Here is a 26423-nt window from a genome sequence, read left to right as displayed (position 1 = left end):
CTCATAATACACCTCAGCTGCTGCAGAACCTCATAATGCACCTCAGCTGCTGCAGAACCTCATAATGCACCTCAGCTGCTGCAGAACCTCATAATGCACCTCAGCTGCTGCAGAACCTCATAATGCACCTCAGCTGCTGCAGAACCTCATAATACACCTCAGCTGCTGCAGAACGTCATAATACACCTCAGCTGCTGCAGAACCTCAATACACCTCAGCTGCTGTAGAACGTCATAATACACTACAGCTGCTGCAGAACATCATAGTACACCTCAGCTGCTGCAGAACCTCATAATACACCTCAGCTGCTGCAGAGCCTCATGATACACCTCAGCTGCTGCAGAGCCTCATGATACACCTCAGCTGCTGCAGAGCCTCATGATACACCTCAGCTGCTGCGGAAATCTCATGATACACCTCAGCTGCTGCTGAGCCTCATAATACACCTCAGCTTCTGCAGAATCTCAATACACCTCAGCTGCTGCAGAACCTCATGATACATATCAGCTGCTGCAGAACCTCATAATACACCACAGCTGCTGCAGAACCTCATAATACACCTCAGCTGCTGCAGAGCCTCATGATACACCTCAGCTGCTGCGGAAATCTCATGATACACCTCAGCTGCTGCAGAGCCTCATAGTACACCTCAGCTTCTGCAGAATCTCATAATACACCTCAGCTGCTGCAGAACCTCATGATACATATCAGCTGCTGCGGAGCCTCATAATTTACATACAGAAGGTTTCCTTAGCGGTGTCCTTTACACTTTCTCCGATATATATCTGGTTCTTCTTGTTATGTGTCTTGCAGTGTGCCAAGTGTAAGGACTCCTTCCATGGGAATCCGGTGAACGGCCGGCAGTGTTACCGCCTCATGACTGTAGAGCAGGAATACTGCTTTGATCCAACTTCCCAGAGTAACTGCTTCCACGAGCCCAACATCCAGAACCTGCCCTACGGCCGCAGCGTCTTTTTCGGGGTGCAGCCCAAGTTTACCAACGTGGACATCAGAGTCACCGTGGATGTGACGTTTGGCTGTGTGGACGTCTTCGTCTCCACCTCCCCGGAGACCTTTGCCGTCAACGTCAACCTAATAACAGGGGTCCACTCCGTCCGAATAGCTGACGGCGAAGCATCAGGAGGCCCTGAGCCCCTCACTGCAGGCCTGGCTAACGACAGCGCGTGGATTGCCGTCAGTAAATCCTCTTGGCTTCGCGAGGAACGTCCCAAAGGTCTGATCACCTACATTACAGTCCGCAACCAACAGACAGTCCTGATTGTTCGGGGGGTCCGAGACCGGGTGGTCATCACTTACCCCCACGAGCTGCACACCCTGAAAAACAGCCGCTTTTATCTGCTGCTTCTGGGCAATGCGAGCGGCGGATCTGCCGAGTCTCAAGGCTTGCTCTTCTTCCGTCAGGACCAGGCGCACATCGACCTCTTTGTCTTTTTTTCCGTTTTCTTCAGCTGCTTCTTCCTCTTCCTCTCGGCCTGCGTGCTGCTCTGGAAAGTGAAGCAATGGCTGGATGTGCGCAGGGAACAGCGGCGCCACCTTCAAGAAATGAGTAAAATGGCCAGCAGACCGTTCGCTAAACTGACGGTCTATTTCCACCCCGACGTAGAGATCGTTGGGTGCCATCCCGGAGGACCGGTATTACCGTCACTTCCTCCTCCTCATCATCACCACCACCACCATCATCATCACCACCGCTCCAAGCCCAGGTTAAAGTCCTACGATCCGTCCGCACCGCAGCCGCCCTTGTTGCGGCATTCGGACCCTTTCTTGTCCCAACTTTTGGGGTACACGTACTCCAACTTCCGGGTTGGGCCCATCACCCTGGAGCCAACAGATGATGGCATGGCCGGTGTGGTCACTTTACTTTTGCAGCTACCTGGTGGCGCCCAAGCCCCCAATAGAGCCTGTCTAGGTTCTGCCCTTGTGACTTTACGCCATAACCTCCAGGAGTACTGCGGGCCCAGCCATGTTGTCAGCAGCTCCAGGAAGGGACTTCTCAGCCACGAGAACCTTACAAGCATGTCACTTTAAAGGAATGGGGTCAACCCAAAGAGACAACGGGGCAAAACCCAAAACTGGTATAAAATGCAGACTTTGGCCAGTACTGGATGTTCTCATCCGGGTACAACACTAAGGTGACGTTGGCTAGTGTCACCATATGTGGGACGATACTTACGATGGGTTTAGTGCAATTATTTAATTTTTTCCTACACTACTATGACGGGCAGTGTTCCACGGCTTTCCGGCTCTCGCGGTCTAATCCGAGGGTTGCACAGCAATACACTAATTCCAGCGCTCATGCAAGTACACGGCCTGTACATAGGCAGCTGTGCATGGGAAAGTATTAATCTCAGCAAGAACTACAGAGCAAAGAACAATAAGTGTGTCCATAATCAGTCTCGCGCCTCGCCGTCATGTCAGGAGGGTCGAAGCAAAAGAGCAAACATTTGTTGGTTGGGATGTTATCGACAAGTGCATAAAGTCAAGGGCTGGCCACACTCGATAGGAAACACACTTCAACCCGATCTCCCCCATACACGGGTACGTTGGGCTCTGTATACGGGGGGGGGGGTGACTAACGTATATGTCGTCCCGCCTCTGAGGATCCTGCCAGCCGCTAAGTGTCTCTATTCCGTGTGAATGGCTGTCCACTGCTTATTGCCATGTGTGATCTGTATCAGACAGCAGAAAGACCGAGACTGAATACAGGAAGTGGGGCTGGGCTTTGTCTCTCCAGGAAGTGGGGCTGGGCTTTGTCTCCAGGAAGTGGGGTGGGGTGTTGATTCTCTACAGGAAGTGGGGCGGGGCTTTGATTCTCTACATGAAGTGGGGTGGGGCTTTGACATTTTATAGGAAGTGGGGCGGAGCTATGTCTGGACAGGAGGTGGTGACTGGGCTTTGTTGCTCTGCAGGAAGTGGGTCAGGCCTCTCTACAGGAAGTGTGGTGGGGCTTTGCCACTCTACAGGAAATGGGGCAGGGCTTTGTCAGTCTACAGCAAGTGGGCGGAGCGTTATATTTCTACAGAAAGTGTAGGCAGGTCTTCATCTGTACAGGAAGTAGGGGTTGGGCTTCGTCGCTCTACAGGAATTGGGGCAGGTCTTTCTCTACAGGAAGTGGGGGCAGTTCTTTAACTCTCTACCGGAACTGGAGGTGTGTCTTTGTCTCTACCGGAAGTGGCGATGTCATTGTCTCTCTACAGGAAGTGGGCGGGGCTTTGACTCTACCGGAAGTTAGTGTGTCTTTGACTCTCTACAGGAAGTAGGGGGACTGTCTTTGCCTCTGCTTCTCTGTCTGAAAAACTACACACAGGCGTAAAAATGTCAATCTTTCAGTTCAGGGTTGGTAAGCCACTGGACAATGGTGGGAGCAGTGAAGGGAAGACCCTGCACCTATAGAACATGCCGAATGCTAATGAAGAGGAACAGACCACTCAAAAAGAGTGGACGACAAGTTACAGAGCATGAAAATCGAGACAGTTCCTGGGCATAATAGACTGGTATGTGCATCAGAAGCAGGTTCACCTTGTTGTAGGGGATGAGGGCAGCTTTTTTGCAGGTTCGCATTAAAACGACATACAACTGTGATACTCTCTCCACCCATATCACACACTCGGGGTGCCGAGTAATATCAGTGTTTATTACAAATCTCAGCTTTCAGGGCTATGAGGGACTCAGTGCACTGGGATCTTCACTCAGTGGCAGATTCATATGTGGGCTAGCTATTTTAAGAAACTGCTATCTACCACCAGAAATTCTCTAATCCAGTGGATGGGTGATAATTTTTGGACACTTGATGACAATTTTTGGACACTTGAATACCTCTTTAAGTCCTGTAGGTTTTGACAGAATACTAAATGTTTGGCTCATAAACTGATTATCTCTGTGATTCACCACAATAAAGGAAAAATGATTTCATAACTTGTCTCGATTAAAAAAAAAATAATAAATGTGTATATTTGACTTCTGCTGCCGGGGCAGCAAAATGGTGCCAGTGCTGATCTCAGTCTCTCCTGTGCCCCCCATGACACATAATTCATACGGTGATCAGACATTTGCACATAGATCAGGACAAGTTTTTGCAACCCCTGGGTAAATAAGGATGTTTCCATTCATTGTCAGCATGCAAGTTGTGTTTAATTGCACTGTTCACAAATGTCCACTAGTGGGAGCCAGTCTCCTATGATCCAGGTCGGGAGCGATCAGCAGCAGATGTGGGACCGCTGAGTTCATGAGGCACAGCATCACTTAACAAACCTAATTTAATGAGCTCACAAGGGATCCATTAAACATAAACCAATAGGTTTTCAACAGATCTGTAAATTGTGGACTTGAGAAGGGCTGCACTCGACTGACCTGTGACTTACAAGACGTCGGGACACATGCGAAAGAACCTAAAAGTCTTCAGATGTTCAGTATTTTGACCGTTTTTCTTCTGGTTCAGGTTTTGAAAAACATCTGGTATGGAAAAAAAATGCACTTGACTCTGATGCAGCTCCTGATGGGAAACTGCTCTAAATTAGGCTCTGTCTAATTAGAAGACTGCAAAAAAAAAAAACACTTCAGATGAAAAAAAAAATCTTCAAAAATGTTGGAAAAAGTCTTAAAAATTGCTCCAGGAAACCAAAAACTCCTCCAAAGGGTATGTGCACTTGGAATCTTTTTGCAGAGTTTCCGGAGCAGAAACTCAAGTTTTTGAGGAGTTTTAAGATTTTGAGGAATTTTCAAAGAGTTTCCGTTCAGTGGCTTTCTAAAGTAAGGCGAACCCGATATGTATTTCAAGTAGAAAACTCTTCAGGAATCTCTGGATGTTTTTTTTTTTCTTCCTGAACAAGTTTTTCTGTTTTTCCATTGCTTCTTTAGCGTTTTTCTGATTTTAGAGGTTTTATTTTTTTGAAAACTTTTTTTTTTTCTTACTGTCATTTTTTTTTTCTCCCCATTGAAGAAATCTCTGGCTTTTTTTTTTTTTTAAAGCAAAAATTATGGAAAAACTCTCCCAAAACAAACCGTCCGGTCATCTTGACTGATAATTTTCCAAATGGAAAACGCCAGAAGAGAATGGATCAATCACTTATTTTAAGCGCTTGGAGTTTTTAGAGGTTTTTTTTATATATTTTTTTTTTCTTTTCCAGGTGGTTTGCGTGGTGTAATCTGCTTGAAAAAGATGTCTTGTGCACATGGTCAGTTTCTGCTCCAAAAACCTCCTTGAAAAATATAGTGTATTTTTTTTATTTAATGTAATTCTAGACTCTTAGAGAGGAAATAGTTTACTTGGAAAAATCTGGTTGTCGGATCGAAGTCCTGTTCACACAGGTGAAGTTTTGTTACAATCTTTAGGTGTGGGTAGGAGTTTGCTGCCTGGATTCCATACACAAGATTTATGTTACTGCTCACATAGGATTCCTCAAACTGATACATACAATGTTTAGGCTCTTTTTTTTTCTGATTTGCTGAACAAAAAAACATTGAAGCGTTTCGCCTATAGGACTTGAAAAGCACAAGAAAAATGCATGTTTTAAATGGTACAAAATCTAAAACTTGGAAATCTGTCTGCATGAAGTTGAAGACAGTGGGGGGTAAGGAGGGAGATGCAGCTGCAGCTTTTTTTTTTTTTTTCCTCTTGTGTCTGCGAAACTGCAGGCTTCATCAAGGGGACAAAAACAAGGGATCATAAAATCCATTCAAGTAAGAAACTCCTGACCACCTCCATAAACTTGAGCTCAAAATATCACTAAAGCCTTGTAATAAAGGCAAAAAACACAAGCTAGGAAAACATTAGGTGACATTAGTGCTTAAAATGCCACAATAATGTAAAATCTCAGGTGTGATGAGTGCTTCAGGCTTGGTCAACCACAAAAACGGTGGCCTAACCAAAAATGTAACAGCTGCGGAGTCCCAGACCCCAATAGTCCCAATTAAGGATGATCAAATTGATCCTCCGGACTCCGGTATGGCGGCCAAGTCAGTAGTCTATGGCTACCTGTCATAGGAAAATATTAAACTCCTCATAAATTGTATTTACTTGGGCATTTTTCTTAATTTTTGGTACAATTTTTGTGGTCCTTGCCGCTTTGTTTTTTTTTTTTTTAATGAAGTATAAAAAAAAATGAATAAAAATGTGTGTATAAAAAAGCAACAAAAATGCTTGTAAAGACACATGAAAATTATAGCATTTTTTTTTCTTAAAAAAAGCCTGAAAAAAACACTGGAAAAAAACTTAAGGCCATGTTTCCACATAGCGAAAACACTAAGTTTTCTCGGAATGTCCAATACAGGTACCTAAAAGTTTATTGCCATTTGGTTGCAACTTTTTTGTCCGTTTCCCCCATCTTTATGTGTTTGTTACCGTGCAACATTTATTAAAATTAGTTTTTAATGCACGAAATTTTCAATTAAAAACACAAGTTCCACCCAAAAATCCTTGCTCGATGATCCTTAATTTCTTATACTTCCATTTCGGAGATCCTCCTTATACATAATAGTTTTTTGATTTTTTTTGATTATTTTTTTTAGGTGCACTGTTGCTTTAAATTACCCTCAGGGGCCAATAAATACCCTATTCTGGTGTTGGTGTTTCCCTCGTAGTCGATCGGGGCTGCCCAATCACTCATATGACTGTTCCTGCTCCTGACACCATTTACTATTTCTCCAATTAAGATGTAATTGATCAATTAAGCAGCTGAGGGAAAAGAAAGGTTAATTGCTGGATATGGGTCAGCATCTCGCGTTACACCTGAACGGAACTTGTAAAAATGAATGTGCAACGCTCATTATAGGATAAATAACATTTATGGGGCACGTAGCATGCAAATATTAAAAGGGGCTGCACAGGATTAGAAAAAAACAGTTCTGGCAAAACAGCGCCACCCCTGTGCTCAGGTTGTGTCTGGTATTACACCTCCATTTAATTTAATGGAATTTGATTGTAATAGGCTCAAGCAATGGACAGGGGGATGCTGTTTTTGGAAGGAAGTGGACGCCAAACCAGGAATAGAGACAGACCATGCAGCCGGTTTGAGGCCATTGGCTTGCTACTGGGGAAAATGACTTCTTCAGGACACTCCACTGGAAAAAAAAAAATTGCAAACAAGAGGTGATCATGGATGGACTGGGTGCAGAGCAGTGGCAGACCATGGAGTCGGGGAGGGGGATGGGAGCCTGGTTTCAAGTGGGACTTCCCATTCTGCGCAGCCATTGGCTCTCTGCGCCATCAATCAGCCTGTCCATCCGAGTCTACGCGACTAGATTGCACCTGTTGTGAGGAGCCTCAGTCTGCAAGATGTATAGAGCAGAACAGCGTCAGCACCTGTGAGGGGGGGTGCATGATGCCGTGTGGGTGGGAACTATGAGGACTTCATACTTTGTTCAGGGAGATCACACTGTGTGGGTGGGACTGTGGGGGTATCATACTGTGTGTGGGGTGGAAACTATGGGGGCTCCATACTATATTCAGGGAGATCATAATGTGTGGAGGGCAGTTATGGGGGCATCATACTGTGTGTGGGGTGGGAACTATGGGGGCTCCATACTATATTCAGGGAGAACATAATGTGTGGGTGGGACTGTGGGGGCATCATATTGTGTGTGGGGTGGAAACTATGGGGGCTTCATACCGTGTTAGGGGAGATCATGCTGTGTGTGGGTGGGACTGTAGGGGAATCCTACTGTGTGTGGAGAGCAGCTATGGGGGAATCCTACTGTGTGTGGGGTGCAAACTATGGGGGCTTCATACTGTGTTCGTGGAGATCACACTGTGTGGGTGGGACTGTAGGAGCATCATACTATGTGTGGAGTGAGAATTATGGGTGCTTCATACTATATTCAGGGAGAACATAATGTATGGAGGGCAGAATCATACTCTGTGTGGATTGGGAACTATGGAGACTTCATACCGTGTTAGGGGAGATCATGCTGTGTGTGGGTGGGACTGTAGGGGAATCCTACTGTGTGTGGAGAGCAGCTATGGGGGAATCCTACTGTGTGTGGGGTGCAAACTATGGGGGCTTGATACTGTGTTCGTGGAGATCACACTGTGTGGGTGGGACTGTAGGGGCATCATACTATGTGTGGAGTGAGAATTATGGGTGCTTCATACTATATTCGGGGAGATCATAACGTGTGGAGGGTGGCTGTGGGGGCATCGTACTGTGTGTGGGGTGGGAACTATGGGGAATTCATACCATATTCAGGAAGATTATACTGTGTGGGGTGGGAACTCTGGGGAATTCATACCATATTCAGGAAGATTATACTGTGTGTGGGGTGGGAACTCTGGGGAATTCATACCATATTCAGGAAGATTATACTGTGTGGGGGGTGGGAACTCTGGGTAATTCATACCATATTCAGGAAGATTATACTGTGTGGGGTGGGAACTCTGGGGAATTCATACCATATTCAGGAAGATTATACTGTGTGTGGGTGGAAACTATGGGCGCTTTATACCATATTTTCGTGAGATCATATTGTGTGGGGTGGGAACTATAGGGATTTCATATCGTATTTGGGGAGATCGTACAGTGTGTGTGGTGGGAATTATCGGGGCTTCATACCGTATTCGGGGAGGATGTACTGTGTGTGGTGGGCTGTAGGGCAATAATACTGTGTAGGGTGCACTGTGAGGGTAACCATACTCTGTGTGTATGTGGAGTATTTTTGTGGGAATTATAATTTAGTGGTATTCTAATGGATGAGAAAACTAAGGGGCTTCAATGGGGACAGATTACTGTTTTGTGCCACCATATATGTCTACCTGTATTGGCATGCTCTTCACACCTGTGACCCTGCCTACTGTGTGCCCTGACCCTGCTTACCCTGCGCCGTGACCCTGCCTCCCCTGCACCGTGACCCTGCCTACTCTGCCAAATTTTGTTTTATGGTGGAGTGACTCAACTAAGACTTTTGCTATGGGGTGCCATGATTTTTATGTTTTAGCTCCTGCACCAGACTCTTCTGTTCACGGTGGCAAGAACAGCGTCCCATTAGGTGGTCCCCTACGTAACCCGCTGTGTCTACTGCTGCCTGCACAGCACCAGTCGGCCATGTCTATTACATGTGACCATCGCAAGGAGCCACGTTCTACGAAAAATGTAACTTTACCTGGCACAATCCGGCAGATCGTGAATGCAGCCCTGTGAGACGGACTCATCATCAGATCGATCTTTTAACTCCGTCCTGCCCGGCCCATCACTACCATTTGCTGAATCGTTGATCGTTTCGACTGTTTGCACACAAAAAAATAGAAACACATTCACAAAGAAGCTTTTTACTCTGCCAATATTTTTCAGAATTGCTAAAAAGAAATCATTGTCCGTGTTTTCATGCCTTCCATTATTTCACGCTGTAATTTTCTAAATGACCTCACAGCTCTTCGCATTAAAGGGGCAGCGATACAGCGAGGTTGTCAGGGCAACCCGGCCTGGACAGTGGCTCACAATTATTGTAACGAGTATAATTTTATTACGACTGCAAAAGTCATTTCGCCGTATCTGTAAGTTCAATATGGCAGGCCCGCGAGTCAAGCGCGAGTTGGGCCAAAAAACCCTCGAATAGTAATTAAACTCTATTGTTGAGTTTACCCCCTGGGGTAAAACAAATCAACAGTAAATCAAAGTCTAAGTCTTTGTTGCCCATAGCAACCAATCACAGCACAGCTTTCATTTATTTTTGGGGTTTTGAAAAACATAAGCTGCTTTGTGATTGGTTGCTACGGGAAACCTGGGTGACCACCAACATGGCTGCCATTACAGCTATCACACAGCTCTCTGAGAATTTTACCTGGCAATTTTTTTCAAAATTTTAGACAATTATGGGGTTATTCTAAATTCGGCTGGATCAATGTCGCGGTGCCGTTACGTGTAGCACTGTGACTGTTTTCTGGATGATACGTACGTGGAAGGTGTGGAGAAAGACTGGCTAGGCCCAAAAAGATGGAGTTTGTGGTTAGGGGGCTGAAAGGGTCTGGCGTTTGAAGAAGTTGGCGAATATTGACTTGGTATTGGCCATCAGACAGAGTGGTCAGTCATGAAGTCTACCGGGGCTGTGGAAATTGTCTGATGAGGGAAATTGTCACTTGTGACAATTATATAATTTTTTTTTACCTGGTGTAAATGCCGCTGTTCCCCTGAATCCGACGTGGTTTTTCTTTTGTTCCTGTGCCTCTCCATTCCTGAGATATGGCTATCTATATCCTCTAGTCTTGTTAGACAAGTGGGCGTGGTCCTCAGTGGTTCTTTGAGTGTGTCAACACCCAATTGGCTGAATAGTATAAATTCATATACAGGGAAAAGGGGGCCATATCTCAGGAATGCAGAAGCGCAGGAACAAGAGAAAAACATCGCCGGATTCAGGAGAACAGCGGCATTTACACCATTATAAATATTACATATTTATGGCAAGTGAAAGGTTCTGTTTAAGCGTAGGGGAGGTCATAGTTGGATCCTATTTAGGGGGTTGCTGGTGACGATCCATGTCCATGTGGGTCAGTGTATAACGAAAGTAAAGTCTGGTTGCCCTGCAGGCCTGAGGTGTGGCCAGGTAGCGCTGTCCTGGACAGTGAGAGGGATGGCATAGGGCTCTTGAGATTCAGTGGCTGCCCTACTGTTGACGTGAATGGAGTAAGCCTCAAGTGGGACCTAACTGACCTGGAGTGAGATAACCTACTGGACGGTAACTTTGGAGGGGACATATTCGCGGGCAGATCCCTTGAGTTAGTTCGGTGTTGTCCACTCCAGCATTATTTTCGCCACTTCCCTCCAATTTTAGTTTTTGGTGGGGTCTCGAGAGATCTCAGAGACTTAATAACGTCTTTTCATAGCAATGTTCCTATTCAGACCGAGCTGGATCTGCTGATTTGATTCAGTCAAATCTGGCCAAACTAAATCTCAGGAAATTCTCTCATCTCTCTCCTTTTCTAATGTTGCCCAGGTCCCCTGGCTGTCTCCATATTTCCTCCATACATGCTTGTGACTATTGCAGGCAATAACTGGATTAATAGAGTATTGGCGAGGAATGGTATGGTGGGTATCCTTTAATTTTTTTTTGTTTTACACCATGCTGGATAGTTTATTAAAAAAAAAAATTCTGGTGTGGACAACACCTCTGAGGAAATACTTCTCACCTGAGTATTGCAACCACTAAGCTTATTGCAACTTTGAAAGTGACAGTAACCAGAAAGCTTTGGGCTGTAATTACATTGGCTGTAACTGTTGGAATCACATTGGTCAGCCATTGTCCACCCGAGATCCCCAACGGTGCAGTGTGAGACTGTATTGCTGCCTGTTCCACCTATGGTGCACACCAGCTCTCATCAGATGGTCATAGGCAGGAGCTTGCTTTCTCATCCAGATGGACATAGGCAGGAGCTTGATTTCTCTTCCAGATGGTCATAGGCAGGAGCTTGCTTTCTCTTTTAGATGGTCATAGGCAGGAGCTTGCTTTCTCTTCCAGATGGTTTATAGGCAGGAGCTTGCTTTCTCATCCAGATGGTCATAGGCAGGAGCTTGCTTTCTCATCCAGATGGTTATAGGCAGGAGCTTGCTTTCTCTTTTAGATGGTCATAGGCAGGAGCTTGCTTTCTCTTCCAGATGGTTTATAGGCAGGAGCTTGCTTTCTCATCCAGATGGCTATAGTCAGGAGCTTGCTTTCTCATCCAGATGGTTATAGGCAGGAGCTTGCTTTCCCTTCCAGATCGCTATAGTCAGGAGCTTGCTTTCTCTTCCAGATGGATATAGGCAGGAGCTTGCTTTCTAGTTAAGATGGTTAAAGGCAGGAGCTTGCTTTCCCTTCCAGATGGTTATAGGCAGGAGCTTGCTTTCTTACCCATATGGTTATAGGCAGGAACTTGCTTTCTCATCTAGGTAGTTCTAAGTAGGAGCTTGCTTTCTCATTCATGTGGTAATAGGCAAGAGCTTGGTTTCTAAAGATGGTTATAGGCAGGAGTTGGTTTCTAAAGATGGTTATAGGCAAGAGCTTGCTTTCTCATTCATGTGGTTATAGGCATGAGCTTGCTTTCTCATTCATGTGGTTATAGGCAGGAGCTTGCTTTCTCATGAGATGGTTACAGTATAGTCAGGAGCTTGCTTCTCATTCATGTGGTTATAGGCAGGAGCTTGCTTTCTAAAGAAGATGGTTCTAGGCAGGAGCTTTCTTTCTAGTTAAGATGGTTATAGGCAGGTTCTTGCTTTCCCTTCCAGATGGTTATAGGCAGGAGCTTGCTTTACCTTCCAGATGGTTATAGGCAGGATCTTGCTTTCTCATCTAGGTAGTTCTATGTAGGAGCTTGCTTTCTCATTCATGCAGTTATAGGCAGGAGCTTGCTTTCTCATTCATGCAGTTATAGGCAGGAGCTTGCTTTCTCATCTAGATGGGTATAGGTAGGAGCTTGCTTTCTCATCTAGATTGGGTATAGGTAGGAGCTTGCTTTCTCATCCAGATGGGTATAGGCAGGAGCTTGCTTTCTCATCCAGATGGGTATAGGCAGGAGCTTGCTTTCTCATCCAGATGGGTATAGGCAGGAGCTTGCTTTCTCATCCAGATGGGTATAGGCAGGAGCTTGCTTTCTTTCCTAACCTTGATGGGTATAGGCAGGAGCTTGCTTTCTCATCCAGATGGGTATAGGCAGGAGCTTGCTTTCTCATCCAGATGGGTATAGGCAGGAGCTTGCTTTCTCATCCAGATGGGTATAGGTAGGAGCTTGCTTTCTCATCTAGATTGGGTATAGGTAGGAGCTTGCTTTCTCATCCAGATGGGTATAGGCAGGAGCTTGCTTTCTCATCCAGATGGGTATAGGCCGGAGCTTGCTTTCTCATCCAGATGGGTATAGGCAGGAGCTTGCTTTCTCATCCAGATGGTTATAGGCAGGAGCTTGATTTCTCTTCCAGATGGTCATAGGCAGGAGCTTGCTTTCTCTTTTAGATGGTCATAGGCAGGAGCTTGCTTTCTCTTCCAGATGGTTTATAGGCAGGAGCTTGCTTTCTCATCCAGATGGTCATAGGCAGGAGCTTGCTTTCTCATCCAGATGGTTATAGGCAGGAGCTTGCTTTCTCTTTTAGATGGTCATAGGCAGGAGCTTGCTTTCTCTTCCAGATGGTTTATAGGCAGGAGCTTGCTTTCTCATCCAGATGGCTATAGTCAGGAGCTTGCTTTCTCATCCAGATGGTTATAGGCAGGAGCTTGCTTTCCCTTCCAGATCGCTATAGTCAGGAGCTTGCTTTCTCTTCCAGATGGATATAGGCAGGAGCTTGCTTTCTAGTTAAGATGGTTAAAGGCAGGAGCTTGCTTTCCCTTCCAGATGGTTATAGGCAGGAGCTTGCTTTCTTACCCATATGGTTATAGGCAGGAACTTGCTTTCTCATCTAGGTAGTTCTAAGTAGGAGCTTGCTTTCTCATTCATGTGGTAATAGGCAAGAGCTTGGTTTCTAAAGATGGTTATAGGCAGGAGTTGGTTTCTAAAGATGGTTATAGGCAAGAGCTTGCTTTCTCATTCATGTGGTTATAGGCATGAGCTTGCTTTCTCATTCATGTGGTTATAGGCAGGAGCTTGCTTTCTCATGAGATGGTTACAGTATAGTCAGGAGCTTGCTTCTCATTCATGTGGTTATAGGCAGGAGCTTGCTTTCTAAAGAAGATGGTTCTAGGCAGGAGCTTTCTTTCTAGTTAAGATGGTTATAGGCAGGTTCTTGCTTTCCCTTCCAGATGGTTATAGGCAGGAGCTTGCTTTACCTTCCAGATGGTTATAGGCAGGATCTTGCTTTCTCATCTAGGTAGTTCTATGTAGGAGCTTGCTTTCTCATTCATGCAGTTATAGGCAGGAGCTTGCTTTCTCATTCATGCAGTTATAGGCAGGAGCTTGCTTTCTCATCTAGATGGGTATAGGTAGGAGCTTGCTTTCTCATCTAGATTGGGTATAGGTAGGAGCTTGCTTTCTCATCCAGATGGGTATAGGCAGGAGCTTGCTTTCTCATCCAGATGGGTATAGGCAGGAGCTTGCTTTCTCATCCAGATGGGTATAGGCAGGAGCTTGCTTTTTTTCCTAACCTTGATGGGTATAGGCAGGAGCTTGCTTTCTCATCCAGATGGGTATAGGCAGGAGCTTGCTTTCTCATCCAGATGGGTATAGGCAGGAGCTTGCTTTCTCATCCAGATGGGTATAGGTAGGAGCTTGCTTTCTCATCTAGATTGGGTATAGGTAGGAGCTTGCTTTCTCATCCAGATGGGTATAGGCAGGAGCTTGCTTTCTCATCCAGATGGGTATAGGCCGGAGCTTGCTTTCTCATCCAGATGGGTATAGGCAGGAGCTTGCTTTTTTTCCTAACCTTGATGGGTATAGGCAGGAGCTTGCTTTCTCATCTAGATAGGTATAGGCAGGAGCTTGCTTTCTCATCTAGATGGGTATAGGTAGGAGCTTGCTTTCTCATCTAGATTGGGTATAGGTAGGAGCTTGCTTTCTCATCTAGATAGGTTATAGGCAGGAGCTTGCTTTCTCATCCAGATGGGTATAGGCAGGAGCTTGCTTTCTCATCTAGATGGGTATAGGCAGGAGCTTGCTTTCTCATCTAGATGGGTATAGGTAGGAGCTTGCTTTCTCATCCAGATGGGTATAGGCAGGAGCTTGCTTTCTCATCTAGATAGGTATAGGCAGGAGCTTGCTTTCTCATCCAGATGGGTATAGGTAGGAGCTTGCTTTCTCATCCAGATGGGTATAGGCAGGAGCTTGCTTTCGCTTCCAGATGGTTTATAGGCAGGAGCTTGCTTTCTCATCCAGATGGGTATAGGCAGGAGCTTGCTTTCTCATCTAGATAGGTATAGGCAGGAGCTTGCTTTCTCATCCAGATGGGTATAGGTAGGAGCTTGCTTTATAATCAAAATGGTTATAGGTAGGATTTTGTTTTCTTACACATATGGGTATACGTAGGCAGGTGCTTGATTTCTCATCCAGATGGGTATAGGTAGGAATTTCCTTTCTCATCCAGATGGTTATAGGCAAGAGCTTGCTTTCTCATTCATGTGGTTATAGGCAGGAGCTTGCTTTCTCATGAGATGGTTACAGTATAGTCAGGAGCTTGCTTCTCATTCATGTGGTTATAGGCAGGAGCTTGCTTTCTAAAGAAGATGGTTCTAGGCAGGAGCTTTCTTTCTAGTTAAGATGGTTATAGGCAGGTTCTTGCTTTCCCTTCCAGATGGTTATAGGCAGGAGCTTGCTTTACCTTCCAGATGGTTATAGGCAGGATCTTGCTTTCTCATCTAGGTAGTTCTATGTAGGAGCTTGCTTTCTCATTCATGCAGTTATAGGCAGGAGCTTGCTTTCTCATTCATGCAGTTATAGGCAGGAGCTTGCTTTCTCATCTAGATGGGTATAGGTAGGAGCTTGCTTTCTCATCTAGATTGGGTATAGGTAGGAGCTTGCTTTCTCATCCAGATGGGTATAGGCAGGAGCTTGCTTTCTCATCCAGATGGGTATAGGCAGGAGCTTGCTTTCTCATCCAGATGGGTATAGGCAGGAGCTTGCTTTCTCATCCAGATGGGTATAGGCAGGAGCTTGCTTTTTTTCCTAACCTTGATGGGTATAGGCAGGAGCTTGCTTTCTCATCCAGATGGGTATAGGTAGGAGCTTGCTTTCTCATCTAGATTGGGTATACGTAGGAGCTTGCTTTCTCATCCAGATGGGTATAGGCAGGAGCTTGCTTTCTCATCCAGATGGGTATAGGCCGGAGCTTGCTTTCTCATCCAGATGGGTATAGGCAGGAGCTTGCTTTTTTTCCTAACCTTGATGGGTATAGGCAGGAGCTTGCTTTCTCATCTAGATAGGTATAGGCAGGAGCTTGCTTTCTCATCTAGATGGGTATAGGTAGGAGCTTGCTTTCTCATCTAGATTGGGTATAGGTAGGAGCTTGCTTTCTCATCTAGATAGGTTATAGGCAGGAGCTTGCTTTCTCATCCAGATGGGTATAGGTAGGAGCTTGCTTTCTCATCTAGATGGGTATAAGCAGGGGCTTGCTTTCTCATCCAGATGGGTATAGGCAGGAGCTTGCTTTCTCATCTAGATAGGTATAGGCAGGAGCTTGCTTTCTCATCCAGATGGGTATAGGTAGGAGCTTGCTTTCTCATCCAGATGGGTATAGGTAGGAGCTTGCTTTCTCATCCAGATGGGTATAGGTAGGAGCTTGTTTTCTCATCTAGATTGGGTATTGGTAGGAGCTTGCTTTCTCATCTAGATAGGTATAGGCAGGAGCTTGCTTTCTCATCCAGATGGGTATAGGTAGGAGCTTGCTTTCTCATCCAGATGGGTATAGGCAGGAGCTTGCTTTCGCTTCCAGATGGTTTATAGGCAGGAGCTTGCTTTCTCATCCAGATGGGTATAGGCAGGAGCTTGCTTTCTCATCCAGATGGGTATAGGCAGGAGCTTGCTTTCTCATCTAGATAGGTATAGGCAGGAGCTTGCTTTCTCATCCAGATGGGTATAGGTAGGAGCTTGCTTTATAATCAAAATGGTTATAGGTAGGATTTTGTTTTCTTACACATATGGGTATACGTAGGCAGGTGCTTGATTTCTCATCCAGATGGGTATAGGTAGGAATTTCCTTTCTCATCCAGATGGTTATGGGTAGGAGCTTGCTTTGTCATTCATGTGGTTATAGGCAGGATCTTGCTTTGTAAACAAGATGGTTATAGGCATGTGTTTGCATTTCTTACTCATATGGTTATAGGCAGGAGCTTGCTTTCTCATCCATATGGATATAGGGAGGAGCTTGCTATCTGACCCAGAGATTATAGGCAGGAGCTTGGTTAGTCATTCAGATTGTTATAGGCAAGAGCTTCTGCTTTCATCCAGATAGTTTTAGGCAGTAGCTTGCTTTCTTGCCCAGATGGTTATAGGCAGGAGCTTGCTTTCTCATCTAGATGGTTATAGGCAGGAGCTTGCTTTCTCATCCAGATAGATATTGTCATGCGTCTGGATTCGAAACCCTTAATCCTGTGTTCCGTGGCCGGCTTTATTTCCGCTGAGCCACCGCACATATGCCTTTTTTTGGGGTGTTTTAGTTCTGTTATTATTGTTTCTGTTGGCTTTGGGTAACAGGTGTTTTTCATTTAATTTACTCTGTTTGTCTGTCCTATCATCTTTCTGGTGCTGCTTTATATACCTTCCCCTTCTGGTGTTTCCTGCTGTTGATAGACTTTGTTGGATTCATTCATTCACTTTGCTGTAGTTTGTGTTGGTTGCAGCTGTTTTGTGTGTGATTCCTTTATTCCTTAGGTAACTGCTACTCTAGTGATACTAGGAGCTGGTAAGTATATTCAAGGTAAGCTGCCATCAAGTGGGGGCACCATTGCGTTATCTTAGGGTGCCAACCGCCATGGTCAGGCAGGGAGAGACTAGGGTCAGAGTAGGGCTTTTCTTAGTCTGAATAGGGATCTATCAGGTTAAGGTATTTGCTTTCCTGGCTTCTTCATTACCCATGTGCATTTGTTTTAGCAGTCCTAACATCACCAGCCCACACCATTTGATGTGCGCCGAGAAGTCATCATGGATGTTCTGACTGCTTAATTGCGGTCTTTGGAGGTGGCAAACATCAAGCAGCAACAACAGCATGCATTTTCCACCGCTACGCAGGTTCTACTCCACCCTAATCAGTCATCTGAGCCTAAAGTAAATTTACCAAACTGTTTCGACGGGGACCAAAGTAAGTTTCCCATCTTTCTTGCTTCATGTAAATTGTATTTTCATCTCCGTCCTACCTCGTCCGGGAGAGAGGGTCAATGTGTGGGTATTGTTTTGTCATTGCTTTGTGGAGATCTTCAGGCTTGGGCATTTTCTCTGCCTGAGGATTCTACAGTGTTTTTCTCAGTTGACATTTTTTCTCCTTCCCACATGACAGCACCATGGAGAGAGGGGATCCGCCCTTCAAGGACCGGAAACCTACAGATAAAAGGGCGGTGCCTCTCTCCCGCATCAGTTGGTTTCCTGTCCTTGACGGGTGTAGCATCGGCGTCTCTGCCTCCTGCCAGGCCGAGACGCCGTCCCTCTCACCTCCCCGCGCGGTGTCCTCCAGCGCTCCTCTTCCTGCTGCGGCTGGCGCGCGCTCCTTCCCAGGCACTGTGCTTAGGGCGCGCGCTCCCTCTCTCTTAAAGGGGCCGCGCGCGCCGTCCTAAGGAGTCCCCGGCCAATTGCCGGTGGACCTCCCATATATAAGGCACCTCCTTCAAAATGGAGGTGCCCGAGCAAAAGTTGTTGCACAAGTATACTTACCTCTGCTTCAGCCCTCAGGTCCCGTTGCCAGCCTGACTACCAGTCCTGTCTGCCAGCTTGTCTACTCTCCAGCCCGACAGTCTGTCTCCGGTCATCCGCCAGTCTGTCTATGGGCAAGTCCACCTGCTTACCAGGAAGCACCTGCCTGTCACCTGCCTGCTACCTGCCGTGCTTGCTAACCCGCTCACCTGGGAGCGCTCGCCTGTTACACGTCTGTTACCTGCTAGCCTACCTGGAGGCTCTGCCATCACTTGCCGTGACCACCTGCCTGCTAGCCTAGAGACTTTTCCCTGCTTGGCCGTCACTTGCCGAGACCACCTGATAGCCTACCTGGAGGCTCCTGCCGTCACTTGCCGTGACCACCCGCCTGGTAAACCTAGAGACTACTACCTGCTCTGCTGTCACGTACCGTGATCACCTGTCAGCTATACCAGAGACTTCTGATTGCTTGCTGTGTCCATCCGTCATACCGGTCAGTTCCAGCCATCTGACCCGTGGGAGCCACCTGCTCTCTTACAAGGTCGTCCCCAGAGTAGCACCTGGTCCCTCTGCCCGTCCCCTCCCTGGTCACGGAGTCGTTAGCCGCCGTCCGACCAGGGTCGGTTCGAGTTGATACTTAGTTACGCCCCTCTGGGTCCCTTCTTGTACCGCGGCACAGAGGTTCCACCACCCGGACCCGTAACAGTTTGCTTGGGCCATGGAACCCGGTGGCACCCAAGCCCCCTTGCTCTCTGACCTATTCCAGGAGGTGTCCCATCAGAGATCCCAGCAGAAGACCATCCTGAACTACCTGCGGAGTGTCAACTCCCGCCTGGACACACTGAATGTTCCACCTGCGTCTGCTGCGAGTCGTACGACTTCCGCTCCGGCAGCGCCGCTGCCCACCCATACCATGGCATCCAGTCCCGGTCCCCGGCTTTCTGCACCTCCTCATTTCAGAGGCGACCCCGCGCTAGCTTGGGGTTTCATAAACCAGTGCACCCTGCACTTTGAACTCTTGGCACATCAGTTTATCTCCGACCAGGCCAAAGTGGCATTCATCATGTCCCATCTCACTGGGGAGGCACTGGCTTGGCTAAATCCCCTGTGGGAGAGAGGGGACCCCCTGGTGTCCGACCTGCCATCTTTCCTCACTGCTTTCCGGAGAGTCTTCGATGAACCGGGACGAAAGACCTCATCAGCCTCTTCTCTGCTACGTCTCCGCCAAGGGAGTCTCACCGTGGGCCAATATGCCATTGTTAGAACCCTCCTGTTAGTTTTTTTTCTATTTTGTGGTCACGTGACCTGCTGCCCATTTATTCCAGCTCCGCCCTTCTGGCTTTGCTGGACTTCAGTGTTACTTTGACTCTTAATCTAGCCAGGTGCTTTGTACCTATCTCTATAGTTCGCTTGGTCCTTGGACCTCTAAGTATTTTTGTCTGTTTGTCTTTTTGCTCCGCTACAACTTCTGCTAGGAGGTGTCCAATTTTATCTCAGTCCTTAGTACTTTTAAGGACCCCTCCCTTATATCTATAGGTCTGCGTTCAGACTAGCTGAAGACGAAGGCGGGTCTGTTCACAAGGAACAGGTTGCCCGCTGCATCGTAGGGAATCAGCTTAGTCCTATTGTAGGGACAGTTTTCCCATCTTTCTTTAGTTCTTGTAGCAGATCATAACAGTAAGTCCAGCCCAAAATCAAAGGAAAAATCCTGGGGAACGAGATCCGGAGATCAGCATGGTGTCTGTTCAGGAATTGGCTCAACGCCTACAGGAATTGTCTCTTGAGGTGGCCGAGCTCCAGCAACACGTGAGTAGCTGTCCTGGAGCACATTTTGTTGAACCGAAGGTAGGACTGCCTGATTTTTTTTATGGTAAACAACAAGATTTTTTTCCTTTAAAAATGCTTGTTTATTATATTTTCGTTTGAGACCCAGGTCCTCTGGGAATGAATCACAGCGCATTGGGTTTATCATGTCACTTTTGCACAAGGAACCACAGGGATGGGCCTTTTCTCTCCAACCTAATGATCCGTGTTTTAGATCAGTGGAAGATTTTTTTTCTGCTATGGGGTTGTTGTATGACGATCCTGATCGAGTCTCTTCTGCTGAGACACAACTGAGACGTTTAAAGCAGGGGACAGGTGATGTTGAAAATTATTGTACACACTTCAGAAGGTGGTCTTCTGAAGTGAGATGGAATGATTCGGCGTTAAAATGTTTGTTTCTTGCTGGTCTAAGTGAAAGGGTTAAGGATCTGCTGATTGCTTTCACTTCACCTGGAAACTTGACAATGTGAACTGAGGTCTAAGATGGCAGACATACAAGAAACAGAGGCATGTTCACACTAGCAAAAAAGAAGCAAGACAAAAATATATCTCATACCCTACCATAATTATATATAAATGTAAAGCAAAATTGCATAATAAATATAGGGTACTTAGTGAACTATTTTTGATCAAAAAAAGTATACAAGCCGTCCCACCAGCGGCAAGGTGACCCTAAATTGGGACGGTACCTATACTGCCTATATTAAAAACCTTACTGTATATCAAAGTTGAAGTAATGCATATAAAAGGGTAGACAAATAGGACCGGGTCCCAACTCCAGACCACCTAGGCCCGTGGTAAGCTACATATATACCAATCAGCTCAACAAAGGGCATGCCACACCCTTAAATTGCACAGAATGCAAACAAGTCAAAAAACCAGACAATGTGAAACTTGCAAGAAGCCATGCAATTAGCTATGCGGTGGACAGGAGACTGCGTGCCAGGGTTAATGAGGAGAAAACTCCTGCTATGGAAGCTCCTAGTCATCAGAGGGTCTGCTCGGACGACGAAGAACCGATGGAGATCGGGGCGATGCCACTCCGCTCTCAGGAAAAAGACCGCAGGTTTTCCAAGGGATTGTGTTTTTACTGCGGTAAATCTGACCATTTTGTTAAGAACTGTGAGCTTCTGTTAAACAAAGAAAAAAAAAAAGGTCAGTTATGCCTGTATTGCTTGTTTAAACTGTATGGGAGTATTTCTTTTAGGGAGTACCTCATTGCAGGAGGAGCTGATTGAATTTCAGGTATTTGTGGATTGTGGTTCTACACTGAATGTGATTGATAAGGAATTTTTGGAAAAACTTAAATTGGAACCTAAACCTTTGTCATCTCCTATTTCTGTTGTTGCTGTTGATAACACTCCTTTGAAATGTGTTACTCACTAGGTTTTTGAATTTCCCCTCACTATTAATGGTATTCACCAAGAGAATTTGGATTTAGTGGTATTAAATAATTTACCTTCTCCAGTAGTGTTAGGTTAAAACTGCACAATCCTTTACTGGACTGGTCTACTAATGAGATTAAATCTTGGAGTCCTAAGTGTTATGATAAATGTTGTAACGGTCGCATTGCTGCTGTGGAAAGAGGGGAATTACCTGTACCTATTCAGGATTTTTGAAAGGGTTTTTCAGAGGAGGAGTCGCAAATTCTACCTCCTCATAGGGACTATGATTGCACCATTGAGTTTGTTCCTGGAGCTACTCTTCCCAAGAGTCGCTTATTTAATCTTACTATCCCTGAAAGAAAGGCCTTGGAGGAGTACATACAGACTAGCCTAGCAGCTGGTCACATTAGACCTTCTAAGTCACCTGTGGCTGTTGGATTTTTTTTTGCAAAAAAAAAAAAAGACGGCGGTTTACGTCCATGTCTGGACTTTCGCGAAATTAATAAAATTACCGTACGCAATTCCTACCCACTGCCGTTAATTCCTGACTTGTTTAACCAGTTAGTGGGGGCCAAGTGGTTCTCTAAAATTGATCTCCGGGGGGCATACAATTTGTTGCGAATGAAGGAGGGTGATGAATGAAAAACTGCTTTTAACACTCCGGTAGGTAATTTTGAGAATCTGGTTATGCCTTTCGGTCTTACCAATGCACCAGCGTTTTTTCAGAACCCTATTAATGACATCCTGAGACCTTTGATTGGTAAGAATGTGGTGGTGTATTTGGATGACATTTTGATTTATTCGCCAGATCTGGAGTCTCATTGGCAGAGCGTACGTGAGGTATTGCAGTTAAGTGACAATTCACCTTTTGCTAAGCTGGAGAAATGCGAGTTCGCTGTGCAGAGAATTAGTTTTTTGGGCTACATTGTCTCCAGCGAGGGCTTTGAGATGGACCCGGCGAAGGTTCAGGCTGTGCAGGAATGGTCTAGGCCTATTGGTTTAAAATCGATACAGAGATTTTTGGGTTTCGCCAATTATTACAGAAAATTCATTACGAATTTTTCTATAATTGTTAAGCCGCTGACCGATCTCACCAGGAAAGGTGCGAATACAGTCCAGTGGACTACTGAGGCCATTGAAGCTTTTATGTATCTCAAGGAGAGGTTCAGTTCTGCCCCCATTCTTATGCAGCCTGATGAGACCAAGCCTTTTTTGGTTGAGGTTGATGCTTCTTCGGTGGGGGTCGGTGCGGTTTTGTCTCAGGAGAACAAGGATGGGGTTCATCCCTGTGCTTTTTTTTCGAAAAAATTTTCTGAAACCAAACTTAATTACGATGTTGGTAATCGGGAATTGCTGGCTATCAAACTCGCATTTGAACATTGGCGTCATTTCTTGGAAGGTGCTAAATTTCCCATTCAGGTTTTCACTGATCATAAGAATCTGATCTATCTAGATGCTGCCAAGTGCTTGAATGCCCGTCAGGCTAGGTGGGCACTGTTTTTTTCGCGGTTTAATTTTTCTGTTACTTACATCCCGGGTACCAAGAATGTTAAACTGATGCTTTATCTCGCAGCTTTTCTCCCATGGTTGGTACCGAGGAGGAGGAGAGCATTTTACAGGAAGGAGTTGTGATAGCAGCATTGGACTCCGTTTTGGAAGGTGGGATTCTGAAAGCCCAGGAGGATGCCCCATCTAACACTCCCCATGGGAGGTTGTTTGTACCTAGAACCTTTAGGAGAGAGTTGTTTGTGGAGTATCATGAGTCTCGGTTGGCAGGTCATCCAGAAATTTCTGAGACTAAGAGACTGGTAGGTCGCAGTTTTTGGTGGCCTGGGTGGCACAAGGAAATCATTAAGTGGGTGCGTCAATGTACGGTGTGTGCTAGATCAAAGGCTTCACATGCTCCTGCTGCGGGGTTGCTTTGCCCTCTGGAGGTTCCTAGTGCACCTTGGACGCATCTTGCAATGGATTTTATTACTGACCTTCCTGTGTCCGATGGTTTCACTGTCATCTGGGTGGTCGTGGACCTTTTTAGCAAGATGTGTCACTTGGTTCCTTTCATTAAACTACCCTGCGCTAAGACACTCGCTAAGGCTTTTGTCAAGGAAATTGTCAGACTCCATGGCGTTCCCACCGACATTGTTTCTGATAGGGGACCTCAGTTTGTGGCTCGTTTTTGGCGTGCCTTTTGTGACAGGTTGGGAGTCCATTTGTCATTTTCATCTGGGTATCATCCTGAGTCTAATGGACAGACAGAAAGAAAGAACCAGGATGTTGAGCAGTTTTTGCGTTGTTTTGTGGCAGACAATCAAGAGGTGTGGTCTGAGTTTCTGCCACTTGCTGAATTTGCTCTTAACAACCATACATCCTCTTCTGCTGGGTGTTCTCCGTTTTTATGTTGTACTGGGAGACATCCGTCGTTTGGTTCGTTTTCCAAATTGGTGTCGGTTGTGTCGGAGAATGAGAATTTTTCCGGTGATTTGGAGAGAGTTTGGACTGATGTACGTTGTAACCTTCAAGAGGCTAACAAAAAGTCTAAGAAGTATTTTAACAGGAAACGTCAAGAGGTTTTGTTTACTGTTGGTGACATGGTTTGGTTGTCCTAAAAGAATCTGCGGTTGAGGATTCCTTCTAAGAAATTGGGTCCGAAGTTTGTGGGGCCATTTAAGGTGCTTCAGGTGGTGAACCAGTCTGCTGTTAGATTGGAGGTTCCCACCTCCTGGAAGATTAATCCGGTGTTTCATGTTTCCTTGTTGAAAAAAGCTGATGTATCGGATAGGGATGCCACTGTCACAGTTCCTCCGGTGGTGGAAGACGGTGAATATGAAATTTCTCGTATCCTGAATTCCAGAAGGCATAGAGGGAGATTGCAGTATCTCGTCGCTTGGAAAGGTTTCGGTCCTGAGATAACTCCTGGGTAAGGGCAGATGATGTCTCTGCTCCTAGACTTATCAGAGCGTTTCACAGGAGGTTTCCTGATAGGCCTGGGCCTGGAGGATCCTCATAGAAGAGGGGGTACTGTTAGAACCCTCCTGTTAGAAAAAAAACTATTTTGTGGTCACGTGACCTGCTGCCCATTTATTCCAGCTCCGCCCTTCTGGCTTTGCTGGACTTCAGTGTTACTTTGACTCTTAATCTAGCCAGGTGCTTTGTACCTATCTCTATAGTTTGCTTGGTCCTTGGACCTCTAAGTATTTTTGTCTGTTTCTCTTTTTGCTCCGCTACAACTTCTGCTAGGAGGTGTCCAATTTTGTCCCAGTCCTTAGTACTTTTAGGGACCCCTCCCTTATATCTATAGGTCTGCGTTCAGACTAGCTGAGGATGAAGGCGGGTCTGTTCACAAGGAACAGGTTGCCCGCTGCATCGTAGGGAATCAGCTTAGTCCTATTGTAGGGACAGTTTTCTTATCTTTCCTTAGTACTTGTAGCAGATCATAACAGCCATACGGTTCCTCACCCTCGCTTCTGAGCTTGCCTGGGATAACGAGGCCCTGGTGTCCGTCTTCTGGGAGGGTTCTTTCCAGTCGGATTAAAGACGAGCTTGCCGGCCGGGACATTCCTACCACCCTGGATGACCTGGTGTCACTAGCTGCCCGGATTGACATTCGGTTCCAAGAACGCACCAAAGAGACCACCCATGAGAGAAGGTTTCCCCGCCTTGCTCCTACTTTCCAGAGACCTGTCTCCTCATCTGTCACTCCCCGGGCGCACTCACCCGAGCCCATGCAGATCGACCAGACCAAGATGGTCAAATCTCGCCAAGAGTCACGCCGAGCCGAGGGGAGCTGTTTCTATTGTGGCAGTAAGGAGCACTTTATCCCTTCCTGCCCTGAGAGGCCGGGAAACTCCAGTGTCTAGGACCGCTCGGAGAGGTCGCCCTAGACAAAAGTAAGCCCTCTCCATCCCTGACTTTGTCTGTCTCTATCTCCTGGGGAGAGAACCATCACTTAGAACTCGCCCATCTGGATTCTGGAGCTGCTGGTAACCTCATTTCCCAGTCTCTGGTTGAGAGATACCGTATTCCCACCAATCAGTCGCCTCCATGGATGGAAGACGCCTTCCAGTGACCAACCTGCTCGTCACAGAACCTATAACCCTGCAGGTGGGAATGCTGCACTCTGAGAAAATCTCCTTCCATATGCTACCCGGACTCTCTCACTCACTATTGCTAGGCCTACCTTGGCTCCAGACACATGAACCCGTGTTGAACTGGCAATCCGGTGAAATACTCCGGTGGGGGCCAGACTGCCATAAGATCTGCCTGGTTCCGGTTCGTCCACCACCTACGCCAGCTAATTTACCCGGTCTTCCGGCTCCTTACTGGCCCTATGCGGACTTCTTCGGTAAAAAGGAAGCAGAGACTTTACCACCTCATAGGCCATATGATTGCCCGATCGACCTGGTACCTGGCGCCACTCCACCCCGTGGGCGTATTTACCCGTTGTCTGCGGCCGAAACCTGGGCCATGTCTGAGTACATTGAAAAGAACCTGGCTAGGGGATTCATCCGGAAGTCTACCTCCCCGGCTGAAGCCAGATTCTTCTTTGTCAAAAAAAAGGATGGCTCGTTACGCCCTTGTATTGACTATAGAGGACTAAATCTGATCACAGTAAAAAATAAATACCCCTTGCCACTCATCTCCGAGTTGTTTGACTGCCTTAAAGGCGCCAGGATCTTTTCCAAGCTGGATCTACGTGGAGCTTATAACCTGGTCCGTATCCGTCAAGGAGACGAGTGGAAGACGGCATTCAATACCCGGGACGGTCACTATGAGTACCGAGTGATGCCCTTCGGTCTCTGCAATGCTCCTGCCGTCTTCCAAGAACTGGTCAACGACATCTTCCGTGATCTTCTTTACTCCTGCATGGTGGTATACCTGGACGATATCTTGGTCTTCTCTCCGGATCTTCCCACACACCGGAGTGATGTTCGTCAGGTCCTGCTTAGGCTCAGACAGAACCACCTCTATGCTAA

At 46.4% G+C, this 26423-nt stretch overlaps 1 protein-coding gene across 1 annotated transcript in view; it reads left to right on the top strand.

Annotated features, from left to right (window-relative positions):
* Positions 1–3930, top strand: part of MEGF8 (multiple EGF like domains 8) — a 35818-nt gene extending 31888 nt beyond the window's left edge. Inside the window, exon 43 of the mRNA XM_073655852.1 lies at positions 814–3930. Within this exon, the coding sequence (XP_073511953.1) occupies positions 814–2049 (1236 nt within the window). The 3' untranslated portion in view covers positions 2050–3930. The remainder of the gene's footprint in view (positions 1–813) is intronic.
* The last annotated feature ends 22493 nt before the right edge of the window (positions 3931–26423 follow it).

Source organism: Phyllobates terribilis, unplaced genomic scaffold (assembly GCF_046119375.1).
Source record: "Phyllobates terribilis strain yellow unplaced genomic scaffold, ASM4611937v1 Scaffold_12__6_contigs__length_324123572, whole genome shotgun sequence".
Lineage (NCBI taxonomy): Eukaryota > Metazoa > Chordata > Amphibia > Anura > Dendrobatidae > Phyllobates > Phyllobates terribilis.
This window is presented reverse-complemented; position numbering and strand designations above follow the sequence as displayed.